Source organism: Danio rerio, chromosome 16 (genome assembly GCF_052040795.2).
Source record: "Danio rerio strain M-AB ecotype USA chromosome 16, GRCz13ab, whole genome shotgun sequence".
Lineage (NCBI taxonomy): Eukaryota > Metazoa > Chordata > Actinopteri > Cypriniformes > Danionidae > Danio > Danio rerio.
The window spans coordinates 45,317,993-45,339,262 of NC_141036.1; the positions used below are offsets into that span (position 1 = coordinate 45,317,993).

The 21,270-nt window shown below is 37.9% G+C and overlaps 1 protein-coding gene across 15 annotated transcripts in view; it reads right to left on the reverse strand.

Moving 5' to 3' along the window:
• The window catches only part of rbms3 (RNA binding motif, single stranded interacting protein), a 261,466-nt gene that overhangs the window by 19,217 nt on the left and 220,979 nt on the right, over positions 1 to 21,270 (reverse strand). For 9 of the 15 annotated variants that reach the window (XR_015510627.1, XR_015510626.1, XR_015510628.1 and 6 more), the window contains 1 exon segment: positions 13,880 to 13,930. The exons of 5 other annotated variants lie outside the window; for them this stretch is intronic. Coding sequence is in view for 7 of the 10 variants with exons in the window: in XM_087286242.1 (XP_087142368.1) it covers positions 13,880 to 13,930 (51 nt within the window). In the remaining 3 variants the exon portion in view is untranslated. 15 annotated transcript variants of the gene reach the window in all.

Below are 21,270 nucleotides of genomic sequence, written 5' to 3' on the forward strand. Positions count from 1 at the left end.
GGTGTATTAAACCAATCAGAGTCTTATCTCCAATTTCCGTTAAGAGTCAGTTGTGTAACGCCATGGCACATTTGCCATTTACATGGTGGACTTTGTAAGTGGAAATACTGAATGCTTCACTAGTTAAACAGACCATCTGCAGTGCGAAGATAAAGAATGAACCTCCTCTATTTGGCCTCTTTACTTTCTCTTTCTCTCTTTCGTGGATAAGGAAACGGAGTTGTATGCACTTCACTAAAGACATCCATTAGTCTACATATTTAATTCTGTTTGTTAAGCACAAAGATTTAATTCAATTTCTAAAATCAGCTTTAATTTCCAGCAAACAAATAAATGAACAATAATAATAAAGTGTGGTCAAAAAACTGAGTTATATCCAATTAAAGATGCTATGCCCCATCTGGTCTAAAGCCCAACAGGTGGACAAATCTAAGCTTGTTTTTAATAAAACAAATATAAATATTCACAATAAATAATACTGCTAATAATATTAACAACATTATACAAAAACAAGTTAAATAAACTGAAAAAAAGCTTTCCAAGATGATGAAGGCACGCAGGCAGTGGTTTTTATATTTATGTATAAAGTAATCATTTTTGTAATATTTTAATCCTTTAATTATTTTTCATTTGTAAACATATTTGTGTATTGCAGTACATCCTGTGTGTATTAAGCAATGTGTAAGCATTTCAAGAGTTCCCACTTAGATATGCTTGGCACTTATAGCAGGTTTGGCATGCTGTCCCGGGAGAGAACCCTGAGCTCGGAGATATTTGAGCCCAGGGCTCCCGCCCGGTCTAGAAGCATATCAGGAGAACCGAGATCAGGTAGGTCTCGATCGCTCCCCCTTTAGAAGGGGAGAAAAAGGAGGAGATGGGGTGGAAGGGGGGATTCTTCCAAAATGAAGATAGTGCAATGGGGAGAAAGTGATCCATTTATACTAAGCTAGGATCATTCTGATTGGATTATTACTGATTACGGATGAGTGGCCAGCGGTGCACAATCATATCACGTGCTCCTCTCGAAATTAGTTTATGAAACTTCACTTCAAGAGTTCCCACTTAGATATGCTTGGCACTTATAGCAGGTTTGGCATGCTGTCCCGGGAGAGAACCCTGAGCTCGGAGATATTTGAGCCCAGGGCTCCCGCCCGGTCTAGAAGCATATCAGGAGAACCGAGATCAGGTAGGTCTCGATCGCTCCCCAAAAAATGCCTCTAGCTCGGGACAGCAGCCGAGTATTTCAAAGAATTTCCCCCAAAAAGCTAGAAAGTTTTTACTATATCCGGCTGCTGGATATAGTAATTAAGGAATGAAGAAAGAGTAGGGGGCTCCAGTTGGAGCAAAGTTTGAAACTGACTCCTGTGGAAGCCAGAGCGGGGGAGGGGGTTGGGTGGAGACTAGTGAAGGGGGGCCATAAGGGGTGGGCGGGGTTGGCTCATTAAGAGTCAAAAATGCTCGAGGAACACTCCAAACGGAGATAGAGCAGGGAAGTGGCAGCGCTATATATAAATATATATGTATATATGAGAGAGTATATAAATATATATATATATAATGGGATAATCTAAGGCCTGGAGGGGGTGATCAGGAGACTTCTGTGAGTCAGAATGGGTGCTGCGGGAGTTGGGTGCAGCAATTTTTTATTTTGCCATCTCTAGCAGAAATCGTGAAGTGTGATTTGGGCGGTGGAGATTTCTGCTAGAGGGTGAGTGGCAAGTTTGGCCAGACTCTTGCTGGAGTCGATGCTCGTGGAACACTCCGACTGGAGATGGAGCGGGGAGTGACAGCGCTCTATATAAATATATATCTATAAACGAAAGTCCATAGATATACATATATAATGAGTTTCAGTGGCCTGGGGGGGGGGGCAGTGACTGACCCCTGCGGGGGTCGGCGCCCGGGGAACAGGGCAAGCTGTCCTACTCTAGCGGGAGTCTGGGAAAGGGGATTTGGACAGTGAAGACTCCTGTTAGAGGGTGACGGGATAAGTTAGGTGCTCGAGGAACACTCCGTTAGGAGATGGAGCGGGGGAGTGACAGCACTATTATAAATATATATCTATGTACAGGTGTATATAGATATATATATATAAATAAAGATTGCTAAGGCCTGGAAGGGACGGTGAGACGACCCCTGCGGGGGTCGTAGCTCGGGGTAACACTTCTGCGGAAGTCAGAGCTTTAGGGGGGGGCGGGGTCCGGCAGGAGTCGGGAAATGGGAGGGGGCTGTGAAGACTCCAGCGGAAACGGCCAGGGTGGCGGGGTGACAGGGGGCTTGGATGAAACTCCAATTACCTATGTGGCTGGGGGAGGAAACTGAGTGTTACTCAGGCTAGAAGGAAGAAAAAGAAGAAGGTAAGGTGGCTGGGTCATGCCCTCGCCCTTGAGTGGATGTGGGATTATGGCTGACAAGAGCCATCTGGGCTTCTTTGGGGGGCCAGTGGCTAGGACGCATGTCTTGAAGGCATCAGGTGACCACCTTCCTAGGATCTGGATTTGTTGCTGCCCTTTGTACTTCTGTGATGGCTGCTCATATTCTGAAACATAGTATACAGGAATAAGAGAAGTAATTCCACACTTTAATACTTTTCCCACACATTTAAAGACCATATCACCATTTTCAATCAAAAAAGCTGGCGAGATTTATCTTACGGAATATTTACTAAATATTAAAATGTAACAAATGAATCCAACTAAACATTCGAATACAGACACATGTATATTAAAATCTAGCCGATTCGACAGGTTGTCACCTATAGAGCTGCAGACTGATAGTGTTGCAGTAAACAAGCGGCAAGCTGTCAAACCTTAGTAGAATTTTACTGATTACGTAACTACCTAGTATCCTGATATTCACGGCTTGAACACAGTCATATGATGATACCTTGTACAACAATAAATGTATTACCTTGTAAAGGAATCTAAGACTTTCTAATACTTTAAGCCCTCAAACTCCTCTATATTGACTTATCAGCCCCCAACACCTTCTGATACTCCGGAGACACCCTGTGTAAGAGTGACTGGGAGTTGATCTGGGGGATACCTGTGGAGCAAAGAACTGCTATAAGCATCTCTTAAATCAGAATCGTGTGACAGGGCGGTTGTGTCATCTATAAATGGGAAGAAGAGGGGGGGGGGGTGCAGAAGGAGAATGAGGCTCGGCGGAGCGACTCTGCTATAGCGGAAGTACAAATGATAGTCAGCATTGGAGCGTTATGAGTGCTAAATATTGTCAATAGTGATATGAAGAGTAAATGGGGGGGGGATATGTGAATATGGTATCAAGGGTGTGGGCTGTATAGGCAGAAAGTATCTTTGCGAAGAGTGTAAATGCATTAGGAATGGATGAAGAGTGTGATGGGTTGAATGAGGGCAGTTTCAGGAGCTGGCAGTCTTGAACTCTAAAATGGAAAACAAGAGAGAATTAGAAATGAAATCTTAGCAACATGGCACAAGTACAGCAGACATGAATAATTGTATTGGCTGATATTCGTGGGAGGAGTCTTCATAAGTGTATGGATGATTGTGAATGGAAGCGCCTTTGTTAATGCATGTTCCAATACTTAATGTCACAATGTGCCAGGGTTGTAGAAGTGGGCATTTGTCCTCCTGCAGGGTGGTAATTAGAAGGAGAACTGAGTGTGAGGGGCGTTTCTATGCTGGAAGTCCAGGAAACCTCTTGGAGAGCTGGTGAGATGATGATGGAGTGGAGTTTAAACCCCTTACTGATATAGAAGTTTTTTTTTTTTTTTTTTTTTTTTAAACTCGAATGTATTTAACACAAAGTATAAGTATGAAAGGCTACTCCATGGCCAGAAATGTCCTCCTCTTGTTTGTTGCAGTCGAGCAGGAAATTGTTTTCTTACTGTCATTATAAACTGACTGACGTTCAGGTGCATTGATATGAGAGTCACAATTGGCGTGATACAAAAGGGTTACTGCTTGATGTGTAGGTTGTCTATCACTTGCTGGGTAATACTCATTTCAGAATTTTAATTTTTTTTTTTTTTTTTTTTTTTTTTTTTTAATACATGTATATATAATTATTAATAAAATGTAAATATATCAACTGCCTACATCAGACTTAAAAAACGATGTTGCCACTTAATAGGAACTGTGTGAATGTAATGTTTATCATGGCTTTACTCCATCCATGATAAATAACATGTCTGTAATCTCAACATGATTATTTGGCCGGATTCAGTCTCTGCACGCAGTCCATTCATGAATTTGTCGGGAGAGAAGGCGGGACCGTCTCCAGTTTTGGAAGCTCATTGGATGGTGATACTTCCCCTTTAAGCTATTGGCTCCTTGGAGTCACGGTCAAGAGTTCAGAGTGCAAAGGCCGGCGGCCATTTTGTAGATCAGATCGCTACAATGTTTATTCGTGAAAGTATGGCTCCACTCTCACCAGCGGCTGGATTGGATATCAGTGCACCTTTTCATGGGTGTATATCGACGAATGAAGGTGTTGTGGACATATGTTTATGGATTAGACTGCCTTGTCATTTGCCTTCGAACTATTTCAGCTGTCGAAATGTTATGGATCTGCTGACCAACGGGAGGCTGAGAGGTGAGTTCTTCATTTAAAGCGTTCTATTCACGCTGATCTTCAGACTTCCCTTTAAAGCATGCACGTTACCGAAAGTGGACCGTTAACGTTAGGTGATCTGTGAGTTCGGCTTCTCTCCGGTGGCTTGAAATCGCCGGCGTCATAAGTTTAGACGAAGTTGTGGCTTGTGTAGTGAGGGGCAGATGAAGTAAAAGATGGAAGAGTTGATATGCCGGCTTCTTGCGGGGATTCTGGCTCGATTGTTGGCGAGGCAGCTGCTGGAGTTTTGGGGAGAGCGGGGTTCTGGTTGGAGAAGTTGTTGTTGTTGATTGTTTGCTCTTCCATGCCAAAAGGTTGAATGATGCTGAAGCGTAGTTTAAATGCTGGAGCGTTTGTAGCGGGAAGCATTCTTCCAAAATGAAGATAGTGCAATGGGGAGAAAGTGATCCATTTATACTAAGCTAGGATCATTCTGATTGGATTATTACTGATTCCGGATGAGTGGCCAGCGGTGCACAATCATATCACGTGCTCCTCTCGAAATTAGTTTATGAAACTTCACTTAAGGTGCACAACTAATGTACTCTGTGCTGGACTTTTGACCTGATTTTAGCTGGTCTATTGCACAGTCTATTTTAGTTCCTCAAAACAGCAACGAGGCAACAATGCGCCTTAACACACCTCTTTTCTAGACCTGCACACCCATGAGTCCACAAAGTGGCGCAAATGAATTTGCTATTTAAACAACAAGGTGGAAAACGTGAAAATTAGGGTTGTGCTGGTCTGAAAATAGTAATACATCGCGTTAAGGTTAAACACATTGTGAGCTTTATTGCGCTGGGTGTTTGATATGGCCCTCCAAGTTTTTCAGTTTAAAAATAATTCAGGTTAAAATGGAAAGAGATCCCATGGGGGCGAATGCAACACTGTTATTCATGTCCCACTGCTAATAACCATGCCTTATTTTTCCACTTCATTTTCAGTGTTTGGATATGTTTTATAAGATTAATGCATTTTGGCAATAATAATAAACAAATATTCAAAAACTATAGATAAAGTTAATATTTTGCATTGTTGGATTGCTTTTGAAACATACGATGGAAGTGACATTTAAAATGAAAATGCAGTTTAATATTTTTTGCAAAAATAAAGCACAAAATATGTTTGCAGTTAACATTAACAAGGTCAGATACTGTATTCAATCTAAACAAGATTAAGCCAGTAAATCTAGCAAATATTATTGTGTTACTTTAGATCCACCAGTGTGTTACGTTCGTCTCTGTTTATGGGGTCTGAATTAACAATGTGCAACTTTTGCCTAAAGTGAAGTTATACTGCAGTTGTTTTACATTGACAGAAAATAACCCCTGATTTTGACAGAGCACTGTTGCGAGTTAGTAATCACAGCAAAATAAACATTTCTGCTAAACACATTATCTATTATAATGAGGTTTTTATGAAAACTTGTCACTACTCTCCCCCACTTTGATTAAAATGTACCAGTTAGTGAACATCTTTGAAAGAGATATTCTCCCTGATTTCACTAACAGCCTTTACACACACAACCACACACACACACACAGAGCCATGTTTCAGTCTATCTCTCTCTCTCTCAGCCAGCTCAGATTGGTGGAGCTGGTGCTTGCCTGCGCTTGAAGAATAAACTGTACAGGCACTTGGTGTCAGAAGCGCTCTGTCTCTATTCACGCTTTCAGAGGTAAAGCGTTCAGCCGCTCCGCTCAGCACCCGCCGCGTCTTAGCTTTCAGAAGCGAGAGCCTCAAGCTAACAGTTCCCCCGCCCCACGACAAGCTTTCATAATGAGCGGAGGAAAAAAGAAATCCATGCTGAATAATTCTCCACTCTAATTTACAGCCGTATCAGTGTGAGACTTAGACAGATGATTAAAGCTGCGCTTGTGTGTACGTGTGCGTATGCGTGTGTGTTTTTCCTTCATTTCCCTGAAGGGAAGTATTCGGAAAAGTGAGTGACAATCTGCGAGGGATTTCGGGTGCAGCCAATGAGATTTCTCTCTTCGAACAACAGCCTGTATGCTCGTTGCGTTTTCAACTCAAAGCCAGGATGCCAGAACGTGTGTGTGTGTGTGTGTGTGGCTGCAGTCGAAAGCCAGGGGTTTCCGATGTAAACTAGATGAGCAGAAATCTCCAGTGACATCAGAGGAAGGAGAGCTTTTTGCCAAGGCATCTAAAATAGAGACAGGAAAAGGAAGTGGCTCCTTTTTGTCTCTCTCAGGTACCGGTGCTTTTAAAAACGCAGGCTGCCAGGGAGGATGTTTGATATTAATCTTCCACGATGTGTGCCAAGGCATAACCAGCAATTCCCACCATTTAAATACAATTAAGAAAAACATATACGGTGCATTTTTCTTTCTCACGCACATACGCGCCAATTCCCAGCGTTCAAACGGAGCTGCGATGGGGCTGGGATAAAGGCAAATCTTTACTCAAACATGGGCTTCTTTGTTTCTGCAAATGACCGTGACTAGCGGGGGCTTAGAGAAGCGTTTCATTTCTTTTCTCTCCTCTTGCGTAGCGGTTCCACTTTAAGCCGCTTTGCCGTAATGCACTGCGGTCTTGATTCATTAATGTTCATTTCCAGGATGTGATTTGGTTAGGGTGGCAGGGGATTCTTCCTCGCGCTCGGATGGAAAGTAACAGGTACAGTTGAGTGATGGCCCTCTGGGTGGTGCATTGTGGGTAGCTTGCTAGTTGGTGTGTATGTGTGCGAGTGCCCTACTGACAACATCTGTGAAGATACCCTGCTGAAAAGGCTAGCTTACACCAGCAATATTTTTCATGCTGGTTTATCCTGGTTAGTGCTGGTCAACCAGCATGGTGTTTCTTTTGAAGATACTGTTGCTAATTAGGATACACTGTCTTGTATTATCTTGATATATATACATAAATGATAGATATCCAATAATCTCTCCTAGTGGAAGCATGTTCAGAATTTTGGACAGAAGAGAAAATTATGAAACACTTAACCCCTTCAGGAAGTCTCCAATACAGTGGACATCACACAACAACCCATTGTTTGTGGTTGAGCATTTAGTCTAATTTAAAGCCTGCAGTCCATAAGAGTGGACGCTTGTCATCCAATTAAACGGAGGTAAGGCTCGGCATGCTTTAATTAAAAAAAAAGGAAAAGCAGCCGGCATCACTTCACTCCAGACATAAACATAAGCCACCTTTACAATGTTTTTATTCAGATTTATTGATATGCTTGCCAATATTTCATAGATTAAATGTAAAAAAGAGGGATTGCACTTACTAAATAAAGTTTCAAATCTTGCAAGCTTTAGATCAGAATATTTTCAAATATGTCTGTCCATTAGGGTGTACAATGGGTTCAGAATGAAAGTAAATCTCTCAACTATTGCTCATTGAACTTTTATTTATATATATATATATATATATATATATATATATATATATATATATATAAATTGATGCACTAATTCATTGGTGAAACAATTTCATTTGCAGAATATACAGATCTTGAAGTTCTTGAGCGTATTGCAGATGGAAAATCCCAGATGTGGACATTATGTGGAGTGATCAGGAAGATGAAGATAAACAAGGTGCAATCTATACAACAAAACCTCAAAATTAAAGTAAAAAGGTTACAATCTTAATGTTTAATCCTAATCTCAACTGTTCTGACCTGATGTCCATTGAAACGGACAAAAATATATATACTTAAAGGATGTCCCTAATATAATAATATGTTTTATTATTATAATTTGATCTCATTCATGGAAGCCACAAGAACTGCGAAAACATGTATTTTTCAGAATCTTGGAACATAATTTGAGTCTTAATCTTAATCAAGATTTTTTTTAAGGTAAAGCAAGTGATATAGAAAAGAGATGCAAATGCGCTATATGACAGAATGCATGGACCAAATATACTGATACATGTGTGTTGTCAACTGTATGCATTAAATTAGATCTGTTTCAGAATTCGGTGTGACTTCAGCTAATTAGTTTTGGCCAATGCTGACAAATATTTTTCATGAGTCTATGATGTAATTAATTTGTATTTTAAAAATAAGTTTTTTTTTTTTTTTTTTACATTTATTTATTCTAAATCTTCAGGAATTATTTAGAACATCAAACAGTGTGGTTATGATGACTATCCAACAAGCAAATTCAGCTAAAAAATAGTGCTTAAAATATGACTAAAATGCAGTATTTACATCTCATGATTAAACAGAAAATAAGGCAAATAACTGCAAAAATGTCTACTTTTTAAGAAAAAAGAACCACCCCTTTCACCAGGCTGGCTACAGGCCTGTGAATGATTTAAAATCTGTTGCAACTTTAATTGTAGATTAAATTCGTGGATCACATGCATCCCAAACTGTGATGTGCGTCTTGCATGGACTACGGATCAACTATGATCATTACACTATTAAAAGACATCCAAATATACGAAATATGCTACATTTCTCTAGATTTACTGCGTGCGATTTTAATATTAATTTTAATTGAATATTTATTCCGATAACTGTTCTTCCAAATGTCAAAATATTGTAATTTAGAGAATTTTCTTTCTTTCAGGAAATCACAATTGGCTTTAACCCTTTAACTGCCTGCTCTACCAAGCGGTTGACCATATTTTGACTAATGTCTATTAAAGTCATATAAAGAATGAATGATACTGGTTTACGCACAGAGCATTGTTGGTTTACAAAAAAAATTAAAATCATACAAACATAATCCTGCTGCACTACGACACTTGATTTTGGTCTTAATGTAATAAAAACAACAAGAAAACATATTAAATAAGAATCTGAAATATTGTATTGCATTCTTCAAAAAAATAAAGAAAATTATAAAAAAATGATTTACTTTGATTATGGGAAATTATGGGATGTGTTGAAAAAAAATGAGTTGAGTGTGTTAACTAGCGACATTAGGAGTTAAGAAATGCAATCAAATTTATTTTTCCTTGGTGGGGCAGTTAAAGGGCCAAGTACATTTTTAAAAAGACTTTAAAAAAAAAAACTTATAGAAATAATAAAAAACATTACAAAAATATTAAAGTTGGAAACAAAGGCAAATCACAAAAGAGTAAAAAATAAAGTAAAATAAAGTAGGCTGAAAACTGATCTGTTCTAGATCCTTTTGCTAAGGTAATAAAACTGTTCTGTCATGTGTCTTTGTTAAATTTCCCTTGACTTGCATTGCAGTAACTCCTCTTCCTGTCATTCCCAATTAAATCCCAAATTCAGCATTGTTTGGTTCATGGTTGATTCAATTAAAATTAAAAAATTTGCATTGCGCACACACACACACACACACACACACACACACACACACACACACACACACACACACACACACACACACCTGTCATCTGGTCGGAATAGTAATGCATAACTCAGCTGTATGGTCAACACAATCTGCAGGTCACAACAGCAGGTGCACTTAAGGTACTGATGTATACTAAACACACACAGACACACACACACACACACACTGCAGTGCAGAGGAGCTCAGAGTGCCTGCATTGTCTGCTGATCTGCTTAAACTCTCATCGCCTGCTCCGGTCGCTATGGTCACGTGTCTCCACGGTAACAAGGTGCCAAATGCAGCGGCGCTCTCCAATAACAATGCTTCCCTTTCTCAGCCACTTTTAATTGCTTGCCTTCTCTCTTTGCAGGACCCACAAAAAAAAGAAAGATTTCTTCCGCCTTTGTTTTTCTTCCAGGATTTTCAAATTAGGCAGAGATCAGCTCACAGACTCCCACCGCCTCACTCTCTCTCTCTCTCGCTCTCTCTCTCTCTCAGGCAGCTGAGGTCTTTTTTGATGGGTTGCCAGATCATTAGATATGAGGGTTTGGTTACAAACACATTAACACAACATAATCATGATCATCAAACCTCCTATTCGATGACACACACACACACACACACACACACACACACACACACACACACACACACACACACACACAAACAAGAAGTCTGGAATATCATTATCTAGTCAGACAGACATCTGCCTGCTTTTCTATAACCCTGTTTCACTACTCGAGTTGCTCAGGATCGAATGAAGCCTGCTGCGGATCTGGAAACAGCTGACTGAAGCTTTTTTCAGGCCGTACCAAAGAAAGAAAGTAAAAAAAAAAGCCCTGATCCCAGACTACCTTTGGCCATTTCCATGGAGGAATGCAGACCCCTGGCTTACAGTAAATCCAAGTTCAGGTGAGAGCCAGAGAGATGGTGGGCAGACCTCCAGACCCCAGCCGAGGGGTTGCCTTCTTATACAAGACTTAAGCGAAAGAACACAAGACAGGTAGTTTGTAGAGCGAGACAGAGTGAGAGGCTCTCCAGCTTGACAAAGTTGTGTCGATGGAGCTCAGACAAGGGATCTATTTATCTGTCGCAGACTGCAGACTGGAGAAATGAATCTTCGAGTCTACCGGCCTTAAAGGGACCGTTCACCCAAAAATGACAATCCTGCCATCATTTAATCATCCTAAGCAGCTGTATGTTCCTTTCTGGCGTGAAAAACGTCCTTTCTTTAGAAGAATTATGAACTGTCAAGCATCAAAATGACACAAAAAAAGGCACTACGACTTGATTAAAGTGCTTCGTTCCATCTTTAAACCGGTGGACTAAAAGAGCATTCTAGGAGGTCTGAAGAAGAGTTCAAAAACAAATAGTTAGAAAAGGAATAGAAAAATATATAGAAAGACAAAAACTCATTTAAATCAGATTTAGCAAACATTTTTCATACAGTATTAAGAATTTGAACAGATTTAGGCCATGTACACACTGAGTATGTCTACATGGTGACCAATAATCAGATTTAAATGGGATTAAGACAATACTCTGATTAAGAGTCGAGCATGTAAACCGCGATTTTAGATTAATTCATATATTAATTATTTTAGTCGCATTATTGAAGTGCAGTACAAACATGTAAACACTGCAATCAAACTATTACCGTCATGTAGGACTTTTCGCCGCATTTTGAGACAGGATAGTCTGTAAACACACACAACTGTACAGTATGACACTATTCTCTGCACCTACCGAGTCAGAGAAGGACCACAGAGACCTGCTTCACAAAATGCGGAGGGTTTTTCTTTTCCATAGGGCATGCGGTATCAAAAATTCCATTAAAACAACACTCTTCCAGCAGTTCATACTCGCATCTAAAATCTCGTTTGTCAAGGGGAGCATGCATGAAATGTTTCTGAATGAAAGTGAAGTCCCGAACTGCAGTTAAAGTTGACAAATCCAAAATAAAACACCCCAAATAACCTGAAACTCCAGAGAAAATGTGGATAGTGTGATGACGTTAATTGAATTATGTGCTACATCCAAAATGGGATCATGAAAGGAATATTTAAAAGGCAACTCATGTAAACACCTAAATCATAATATAGTCTTATTTAGATTAAGGCAAATAATTTGATTACTAATGTCTGTGTTAATGTAGTCACTAATACGTTTCCATTTAAAAATACTTCTTTTTCTCTCCGTTTTGGCCTTCCATCCACACTAAGGTGGTGTTTTAAGGAAAGTAAAACATATCTTTTTAAAACACTGTCCAAAGTGGATACATTTAAAAACGCCATTTTTTTTTTGTAGTATGGACTGTGAAAACTGAGGCTTTTGAAAACAAGGATGCATTTTAGTCATTTGACAAAGTCATGCAACCAATAAGTTAACATGATGGACAACATTGTACAGCAGATATTTTGAATATCCTTTGTATTGAAAGCATTATCAAAATTAATGTCAGTTATACATGCACTTTACTTCCTCTCTTCAAAAGACACAATGTTAACTGGAAGCTATTGTTCAGCAACGGAAGACAACAGCTGCAACATTTTTCAAAGAGATGGAAAGTAAACAATCTTCAGAAGGGATGACACAGGTAAAAGCGTATTTCAGCATGCGCAGAACATGGACAAAAGCATATTCAGCCTTTTAATGTGGATGACGAAAGGAACTGAAAGTGATAGAGCAGCCATGGAGCGTTTTTAGATGAAAATGTGATTTTCATATTGATCAGAATCAGTGTAGACGTAGCATTAAAAAAACAGAAAAACTAAATAATTATGATAATCCTGATAAAAAGAACAACTATCTGTATAACATTTATTTATATTTAACACAAAATTTTAATAATATAACTGTGAACTTAAAATATAATCAATTAAATTGCTAAAACTTTAAAGGCATTTGTTAATATTTGAAATGCTTAATATAACACAAATGATGTCTTTAACTGAAATATGAAGGAGAAAACTAAAATATTTACATTATTACAAAATATACACATATAATTAGTACTATGGGGCGCCATTTTTTTATGCACTCGGTAAGCTTCTGCCACTGTCTGTTGCTATTATTACCACAAATGAACTCAGAAAATAAAATACTGATACAATGCCACTTTGGTTTAAGTGCTCACTTATATCGATCTCCACCTTTGCACTCTTTCAGTAGCTGTAGTTTACTAAAAGTCATCAGTCATTTTCTCATCCGTTTTTCTCTTCCTCTCAATAAAGGAATTCAGGGAAGACATACAACGCTTCAGTTTTTGATGTTGTTTCTCGGAAAAATATTGACCAAAAGCTACACAATGAGGCAACATATCAGTCTTTTGTATTTCCAGTTCTGTTGCTTTAATAATAGTACAAATTACAGTGTCATTGTATAATAATAAAAACACCTCCGTAGTCCAAAATGTGTATAAAACGAGGTGGTTTTTTCAAAGTAATGTAAAAGTTTCATGTTTTTTCAACATATTTCATTAAGAAACATAATTTACATTAAACTTTGGCATACACATATTAAATCCCAGGGTTACCTTTAATTAAAATAAGCAACTTTATGCAAAGTTGCAAATGCAACTTTAATTATATCTGTTAATTGAAAATTTGACAGCCTCTGCCTTCAACAATCTAGGTCATTCATATTTTATATCCATAAGGTGAATAAATAATCACAAATTTGTAATTGTTCCTCTGAACTACCCCTTTAAATCTCTTTTGCTTACTTGCTCGGCCACAAGAGGGCGATGAGGGTTAAGAGCAACAGCTTTTTCTTTTATTTTTGTCTTACCCTTTTACAAAGATAAACCAAATCTACTCTCCTCATTCGTCTCTATCTGTCTGTTTCCTCACATCCAACACACACACAAACACACACACACACACACACACACACACACACACACACACACACACACACACACACACACACACACACACACACACACACACACACACACACACACACACACACACACAAAGACAAATGAACACCTCCTCAGCAGCACTTACCGTAGGTTGCATAACGTACTGTTGGTGAGGCATCCACGACGTACTCTGGACCTGTGGGCGGAAACCAGCATTTCTTAATTTCACTCCTCACCCCCTCCTACGCCTCGAAGCCCCGATTCCCCAGAACCGCCGAGGCAGGAGCCAGTAATACAAGTGCGATAATTACATAGGGATCGCAACTCTACAGACAGTGATATTACCTCCTAATTACAACGCTGCGGCAGCAGTTTCATCATCTGAGGCCGACGTGGACCCCAAAAAATCTCTCCTTTCATCTTGCCGCCATAGTAATTCCACATTTACCATTACTTAAATTAGGATGGGGCTACTATGATTATCAGCAATGCATATCAGAAGCAAAAGTTAAACCAACTTTTACATTAAAATTAAATACATATACACAATAAAACAAACTATATGAGAAATATACAAAAGAAACGGACTATACGATTGAATAAAATGAAAATTAAATGAGAAAATAGAAATATTTATATTTACTGAAATAAAATGAGATATTATTATTATTTTGAAATAAACTGAAATAAAAAATGCAAAAAAGCAAAAATACACATCCAAAATAAATAACATTACAAATATATAAATTGTATTTCAGCTAGTTTCTCATTTATCTCATTTATAAAACTTTTATTTTTATATTTGCATTTTTATTTTAACTTCTATAGTTATTCATAAATTATATGTATATTTATTTATATATAATATAATATTTTTATTTAGATTATATTTTTTATTAGGAAATGTTTATTTTCTTTTTTATTATTCATTTTAAAGGAGTAGTAGTAATATATACATGATTAACCCTCTGGGGTTGAAGACAGCGTATACGCGTTTTCATCTGTATTGTCGTCAAACTGCTGAAATTAACTTAAATTACACTTTCAGTTTTGATCGTACAGATAAGATCAATACATCAATTGAACCTGTAATGTGTCTACTTTTTGTTGTGTACACAACAACAACAAACGACACTACAGATGAAAGCAAGTATACGCGGTCTTCGACCCCAGAGGGTTAATAATGTATATATTACTACTACTCCATTGAAATGAATAATAAAAATAATAAAAAATAAACATTTCCTGATATAAAATAAAATCGAAATTTAAATAAAAATATGATATTATATTATATATAAATAATCATAAATATAATTTATAAATAACTATAAAATCAAAAAGGCAAATATAAAAATACATGTTTTCAAATATAAAGACATATATTTAAGTTCTCATTTTATTTCAGTTAGCTAACAGAGTGGCATTTCTCAATAGTTTTACTCAACCTACTAAAATAATATAAAATAAATCTAAAATAAAAATAGAAAAAAATTTAACCAAATAAATGCTTACAATTTATTATTTAAAAATAAATCACCACAACATTAAGTACAACTTATATTTAAATGAAATATACACAAATATTTACTAAAATAAAATGTATACATTTTATTTCTGAGTTGACAAGGTAGTTTCGTAATATCATCTGATGTATTAAAACACCTAAAATTCCAAACTAAGATAAATGGGTTTTTAAATAATTAGTAAATAAAAGTATGTAAATTTGACACCCAGTGGTTGAACTAGGTATTGCATTGCTGGATTAAAACACACGCAAACGCAGGTTGCCAGATTGAGGACTATCAGGAGCAAGCCTTACTATCGGGCCTAAATATTGATTCAAGGCTGATTTAAACTGTGTTCTAAATAAAAGCAACAGCACGCGATAGAAGGAATATTTTCATTTTAAAAGGAGTTGTTATCCTAACCAACATCTGAAACTTATGTTTTATAACAGCTTCTACAGATTTTCTTGCAGGTGAACAACAGAAAACCAGATGACATTATCACCTCAGGTACACCTCATGTTCTTTATTCAGTGTTAAATGCTAACAATGTGAGTTTGAATGCTATTTTACATGGCAGCATACTACTGAAAACAGCAGCAGATAGTTCACCTCAGATCTAAAAAATTAAATAAACTACTAGAAATTGGACTTTAGAACTATAATTCAGTGCAAACAAACACAAATCAGTGATTCAGCATCTGCATTTAATAATGTTAAAGAGGTTTAATATGTATTAATTAGATTATAAACCTTACTATTTCGTTGGAGTGAAGTAAGTGCAAGTTTCTGTTGTGTTTTATCTGGTGCAAACAGCCCAATTGCTTATCACTGCAAATCTTGTCACGTACTGTAGTGTGTTGTTAGGACACAGGGTTACAATATAACCTGCTCACCTGATGTTTGTGCTTGTAATATTTATAATATTTGCTAATAACCTAATGTGAAACTCTGAATCTGTGTCTCATTTTGCAGTCTGCTAATGTCAACTGGAGGTCACATTTCGGCCATGGGTGCATGCTTTGAGAGGCTTTCTGAATGAATAAATAAAATATGTGGTTTTCCAACTAGGCAGCCCAGGGTGCTAAAATGTAGTTGGCTAAAGTGGCATTGGGCTGGTTAAAGAGATCAAAACAAACACAAGTAACTCACATTTTCAAAGCTGAATATCTGACTTCAGCATTGTTTTTCGCTGAGCATGTTTCTTAAATATCTGCAAACATATTATGGTATTTTTATGCTTTAGAACAGTCAAAAAACAGTCAGAGCTGTCTCCCTCCTGAACTCTGCCCCACACTGACTCTTTTGCCCCCCCAATACACCCCCCACTCTCCTCTAACTTAAACTCCTCGCAATAACTGCACTGTTTAACATTTGCACGTTTAAAATTTGCACATTCACTGCACCACATTAAACTGTTTACTTATTGAACTGTACATACCCACTGCATATGGGCATTTGTAATTATGTACACACCCACTATACAAATACACTTGTAATCATGCTTATTTATCTGCATACTACTGATTATTAATAGCAACCTGTACATATATTCATATATTGTAACATATACACTTGTAATCATGTTTATCTATCCCTGTACATATATTCATATATTGTAACATATACACTTGTAATCATGTTTATCTATCCCTGTACATATATTCATATATTGTAACATATACACTTGTTATCATGTTTATCTATCCCTGTACATATATTCATATATTGTAACATATACACTTGTAATCATGTTTATCTATCTGCACACTACTGATTATTAATAGCAACCTGCACATATATTCATATATTGTAACATATACACTTATAATCATGTTTTATCTATCCCTGTACATATATTCATATATTGTAAATCTGTTCATAGCTTATCCAACCTGTATATAATGTTCATAGTACATCCATCTGTAAATATCACTATAGTTTTCTATAACTGCACTTTATAACTTATTCCTGTACAGTATCTTGCACTTGCTGCTATTGCACTGCTGGTTAGACCTAAACTGAATTTCGTTGCATTGTACTTGTACATGTGTAATGACAATAAAGTTGAATCTAATCTAAAAAAAAAAAAAAAAACTTACATACAGCACCTTTAATATGAAGCGGAAAATATAAAAGACAAACCTGCAACAGCATCTCATCGACACTAAAATAGCAAGATATGCTGAACTGTGGTATTTTGATAGCACATGGAATGGAGGATAAGTGGCCACTTCCTATGAAAGGATGGATGTATGCATTTAGTATGGTGAAAGTGCGTTTGAACAGTTGTAGGTGTCTAAATTTATATGCGGTGTCCTTTTATGTTGCTCTAGGAAGAAAAGCCTTGGGGATTTGTTCATCACTGTGATCTGCCTCGGGCGTCTCTCTCTCTGCCTCTCTCTAAACACACTAAGTCCACTAAGATGTGTAAGCGCACACCTTCTCTCTCTCTCTATCTCTCTCTCTCTCTCTCTCTCTCTCGCAGACTGCTAAAAGATTCATGCTTTTTCTCTCCTTCTCTCTGTCCTTTCACCAGAGAGTGAAACAGTTGTCTCTTGTTCCATTCTGCAAGTTCTAGGGGAGAAATAAAGGTAGCAGTGCATTGATTTCCCGTCAGCTTGGCTTTGAACTCGTTTTGGCGGGTTCAGCGCAGTTTGCAATTTAAAATTAATTCGCCGGCCGACGGGGCGCGTTTGCACATGATATCACGAAAATTTGATTAAGAGATAACCTTTGCTGGCGTGCAGGATTTATCATAACAAATGTGCGGTCGAGAGCTTGGACTAGGACTCGGTCAGCGTGGGTGGTTTGTATATAAGCGCTGCTGCTCTTGAATGTGTGTGTGACTTTGCACGATTCTTGTGAGGACGGGAGGTGCATGATCTAAAGGGCTTAGCTTTTCTCTGTGCTCAGCAATGTTTTGTTTAGTTTAGCTTAAGCCAAATCAATTAAGGATGCTCATAGTCATTGTTTGCTCACTCCATCTGATGCAGGGCTGGAGAAAAGGCGTTAATAAGCTTTCCTGACAAAACGGCACACATGGAGATTGACGGAAACGTGCTATACTTCAGAATGCTCTCACCATATGTGTTTGTGTTTGTATGTTCTTTGCTTGAATACAGTGGCCTACTGTAAATTGCACTTATAGACACTCAAGTTACAAATAAAACATCATAGCATTACCAAATTAGCTATCAAACGTGGCACTCTTTTCTCATGACTATCTACACTTTTCTGTATAATTATTTAAACTCATCAAGTGTAAATTAATTAATTCATGAATGTTTTTGCTTAAAACCAGTCATCTGTTTTGTTTAAAGGAGCCATGAATTGGGAAATCAAATTTTCATTGACCTTTGGCAAGTCAAAACTTCCTGATGCCCAACAATTAGCACCAACAAAACTCAAATGTGTTGCTGCCTCACATTGCATCAGGACCAAAAAGCTGTGCATGAACACACCAACTGGACAAAAGCCAACTGAAACGAGATTCGCATTCTGCGCCTGTGCAAAAGGACAGGTCTTTTCCCACCGCGGGGGGCAGCATCTGTTTTATCATTACCCAAAGGAATCTGAAATTTTAACACGCACACAATAAGCATAAACAAAGCAGCATTTGGTACCATTTTTACAGTAATTGTCACGGAGAGATTCACTTGTGCAAATATGTCTGATAATCTAACAATCCATATCATTTGCAAACATTTGAGAAATGTAGCAAAATTACAGCCGGCCTCTTTGTGATCCTACTTGACTTGAATTTTTACTTGATTACTTGATTTAGTTGACTCTGATTCATTCTGATGCTGATTCTACATGCCAACACGATTCAACGATAACCTGACGAGAGCTCACATGTGGAACACCAAACCAACTACCCTGACCGACAGACCAATGAAGCCCTAAAAGCCGACTATTATCCTGGGTTTTAGTCCAGCTTGTACAGAACTCAAGCTACTACAGGTCATTTTCCACTGCATGGAAGAGCAGTTCACCACACTGGTTCATTTTACAAGGGAGCTACACACTGATAACCAGCAGCTGGTCAGATAGAATTGTTACTGTTATCATAAGTTGAATTGCGAGACGAGACACCAAACTCACTGTATTTTAACAATCAGCAGTCACTGCTATATAGACAAATTACCAACCTACGTCACACATGATGTCATACGGATTCCCTGTTGCAATAGCAAACATGTTGTGTTGTGCTGATGCCAAATTCGTCCAAAAATAGAAAACCTAACTTTTACCGTACACCACACTGCTTTTGACGCCAACCGCAGACGTCTTTGGCTAAAAGGGAGCTGAATGAAGAAATGGCCTAAGTAAAAATGCTGGACTCTGCAGTTCTCATTTCATATCAGGTAAGTTCACGCTATGCTGCATCATACACATTACTCATTTTTGATTGCAGCAATGATTTCAGCAAAAACAGTTACATATGGTTAATTCAACTGCAGACACTAAATTGTAAGAATGAAACGTGAAAGTGTAAGTTCACATACTCTGCTGTACAAGTGTACAAGGGTTCGTCGTCAGAATGCAGTTTTGCTCGTTGATGATTAATTACTCAGGCCTTGTATAGCTCCGCCTTCTTTCCTTGTTTTTAGCATTACAAAATCTTGAATATGTTAATCATGGAACATTATTTCTTGCACATGACCACACATATTTTACTGGGATAGTTGTATATTTCGGGCTGGATGCTTGACCATTTTGTATTATCCAATATCCATCGGGAGGGTGCTATCGCAGATGGACCTGTCAGACGAACGCCGCTCACTTTAACGTTAATTTTGCCGAATTACTGTGCTTATCAATAGGCTGAAAGCATTATGTAAATAATGTATATAATATGTAATAATCAATATAACTTATTTCTAAGACAACAACAAACTCTGTCCTGCACGGGATGTCATTCCCTTGCTGTAAATGCTAGCGCTCCTGTTTTTTCCTGCAACCTCGCTGCAGGCGCATCCTGAATGGTTACTAACATGGTAATTTGTCAATTGTTTCTTCACCCAACTAAACCGATTTTATACCATTTTATCACAAGAAAGTGACACCTGAAATGACAGCAGGTCAATAGAAGGCGTCCAGACATTCTCATTGGTAGCTGAGGAGCGGCAGTAGAAGCAGTGCAACTATAATAATAAGAATCCTACCCACTTTACACAGAACTAAACTGCAGTGCAAATGCAAACTGAGCCAAATAAAAACAGACTGAATCGAGTTGAGCTATGTCGTACCATAATATGCTGTGGAAAATCTATTTTTTCATATTTTGTGTCAGCATGATGGTCATAATGCAGAAGAACAATGCCTACTTCTGCATCATTGCCTTTTTAGCCTGATGTGTGTGTATTTATTAGACTTCAGCTAATAGGAGCTGTGTGAATAAACCCTGGTGACAACTGTTCTCCCATATTGTTTAAATCCTGCTCAGAGTGGGGCGAGTAGAACTGGAGGGGTCACACTAGTGCAGTGACCCGGATGAGAGTTAGGATTGGGGCCGGAGGAGCTTGTTAAAAATGCTCTCTATGTTTCCAAGGATTACAAGACTTTCTGTTTTGCCAAGTTTTACACTGGATGCAACTGTTGTTGTGTTGCATCATATGCCACTGCAACAGCATAAAGCTACGTTATACATAAAAAAAGTGACCATAGTAAATCTCTCTCTCATTGATGTCAGATTAGCGCAAATGTCCGGGCACGCACACACACACGCATGCACGCACACACAAAAATCTAAATAGAATGTTTCAATCATAGCTGAGGGTGTTTACTTCCAAGACTTGTATAATTGACCAAACAATGGTTGCCACTTTAAGTTATGTTTACATATGGAAGAAAAGAGTTAAAGTAAATTGAGTCAGAGTAAAGACTTGTGCTTTTCCACAATGCCAATGAACATAAAACAGAGACATGCTTTGAAAGAGATTAATTTTAAAGCTTTGATAAGCAGCACACTGTATGCAATGTTGTTCTTTATGTTTATTTCATAATGAAATGAACAGGTTTG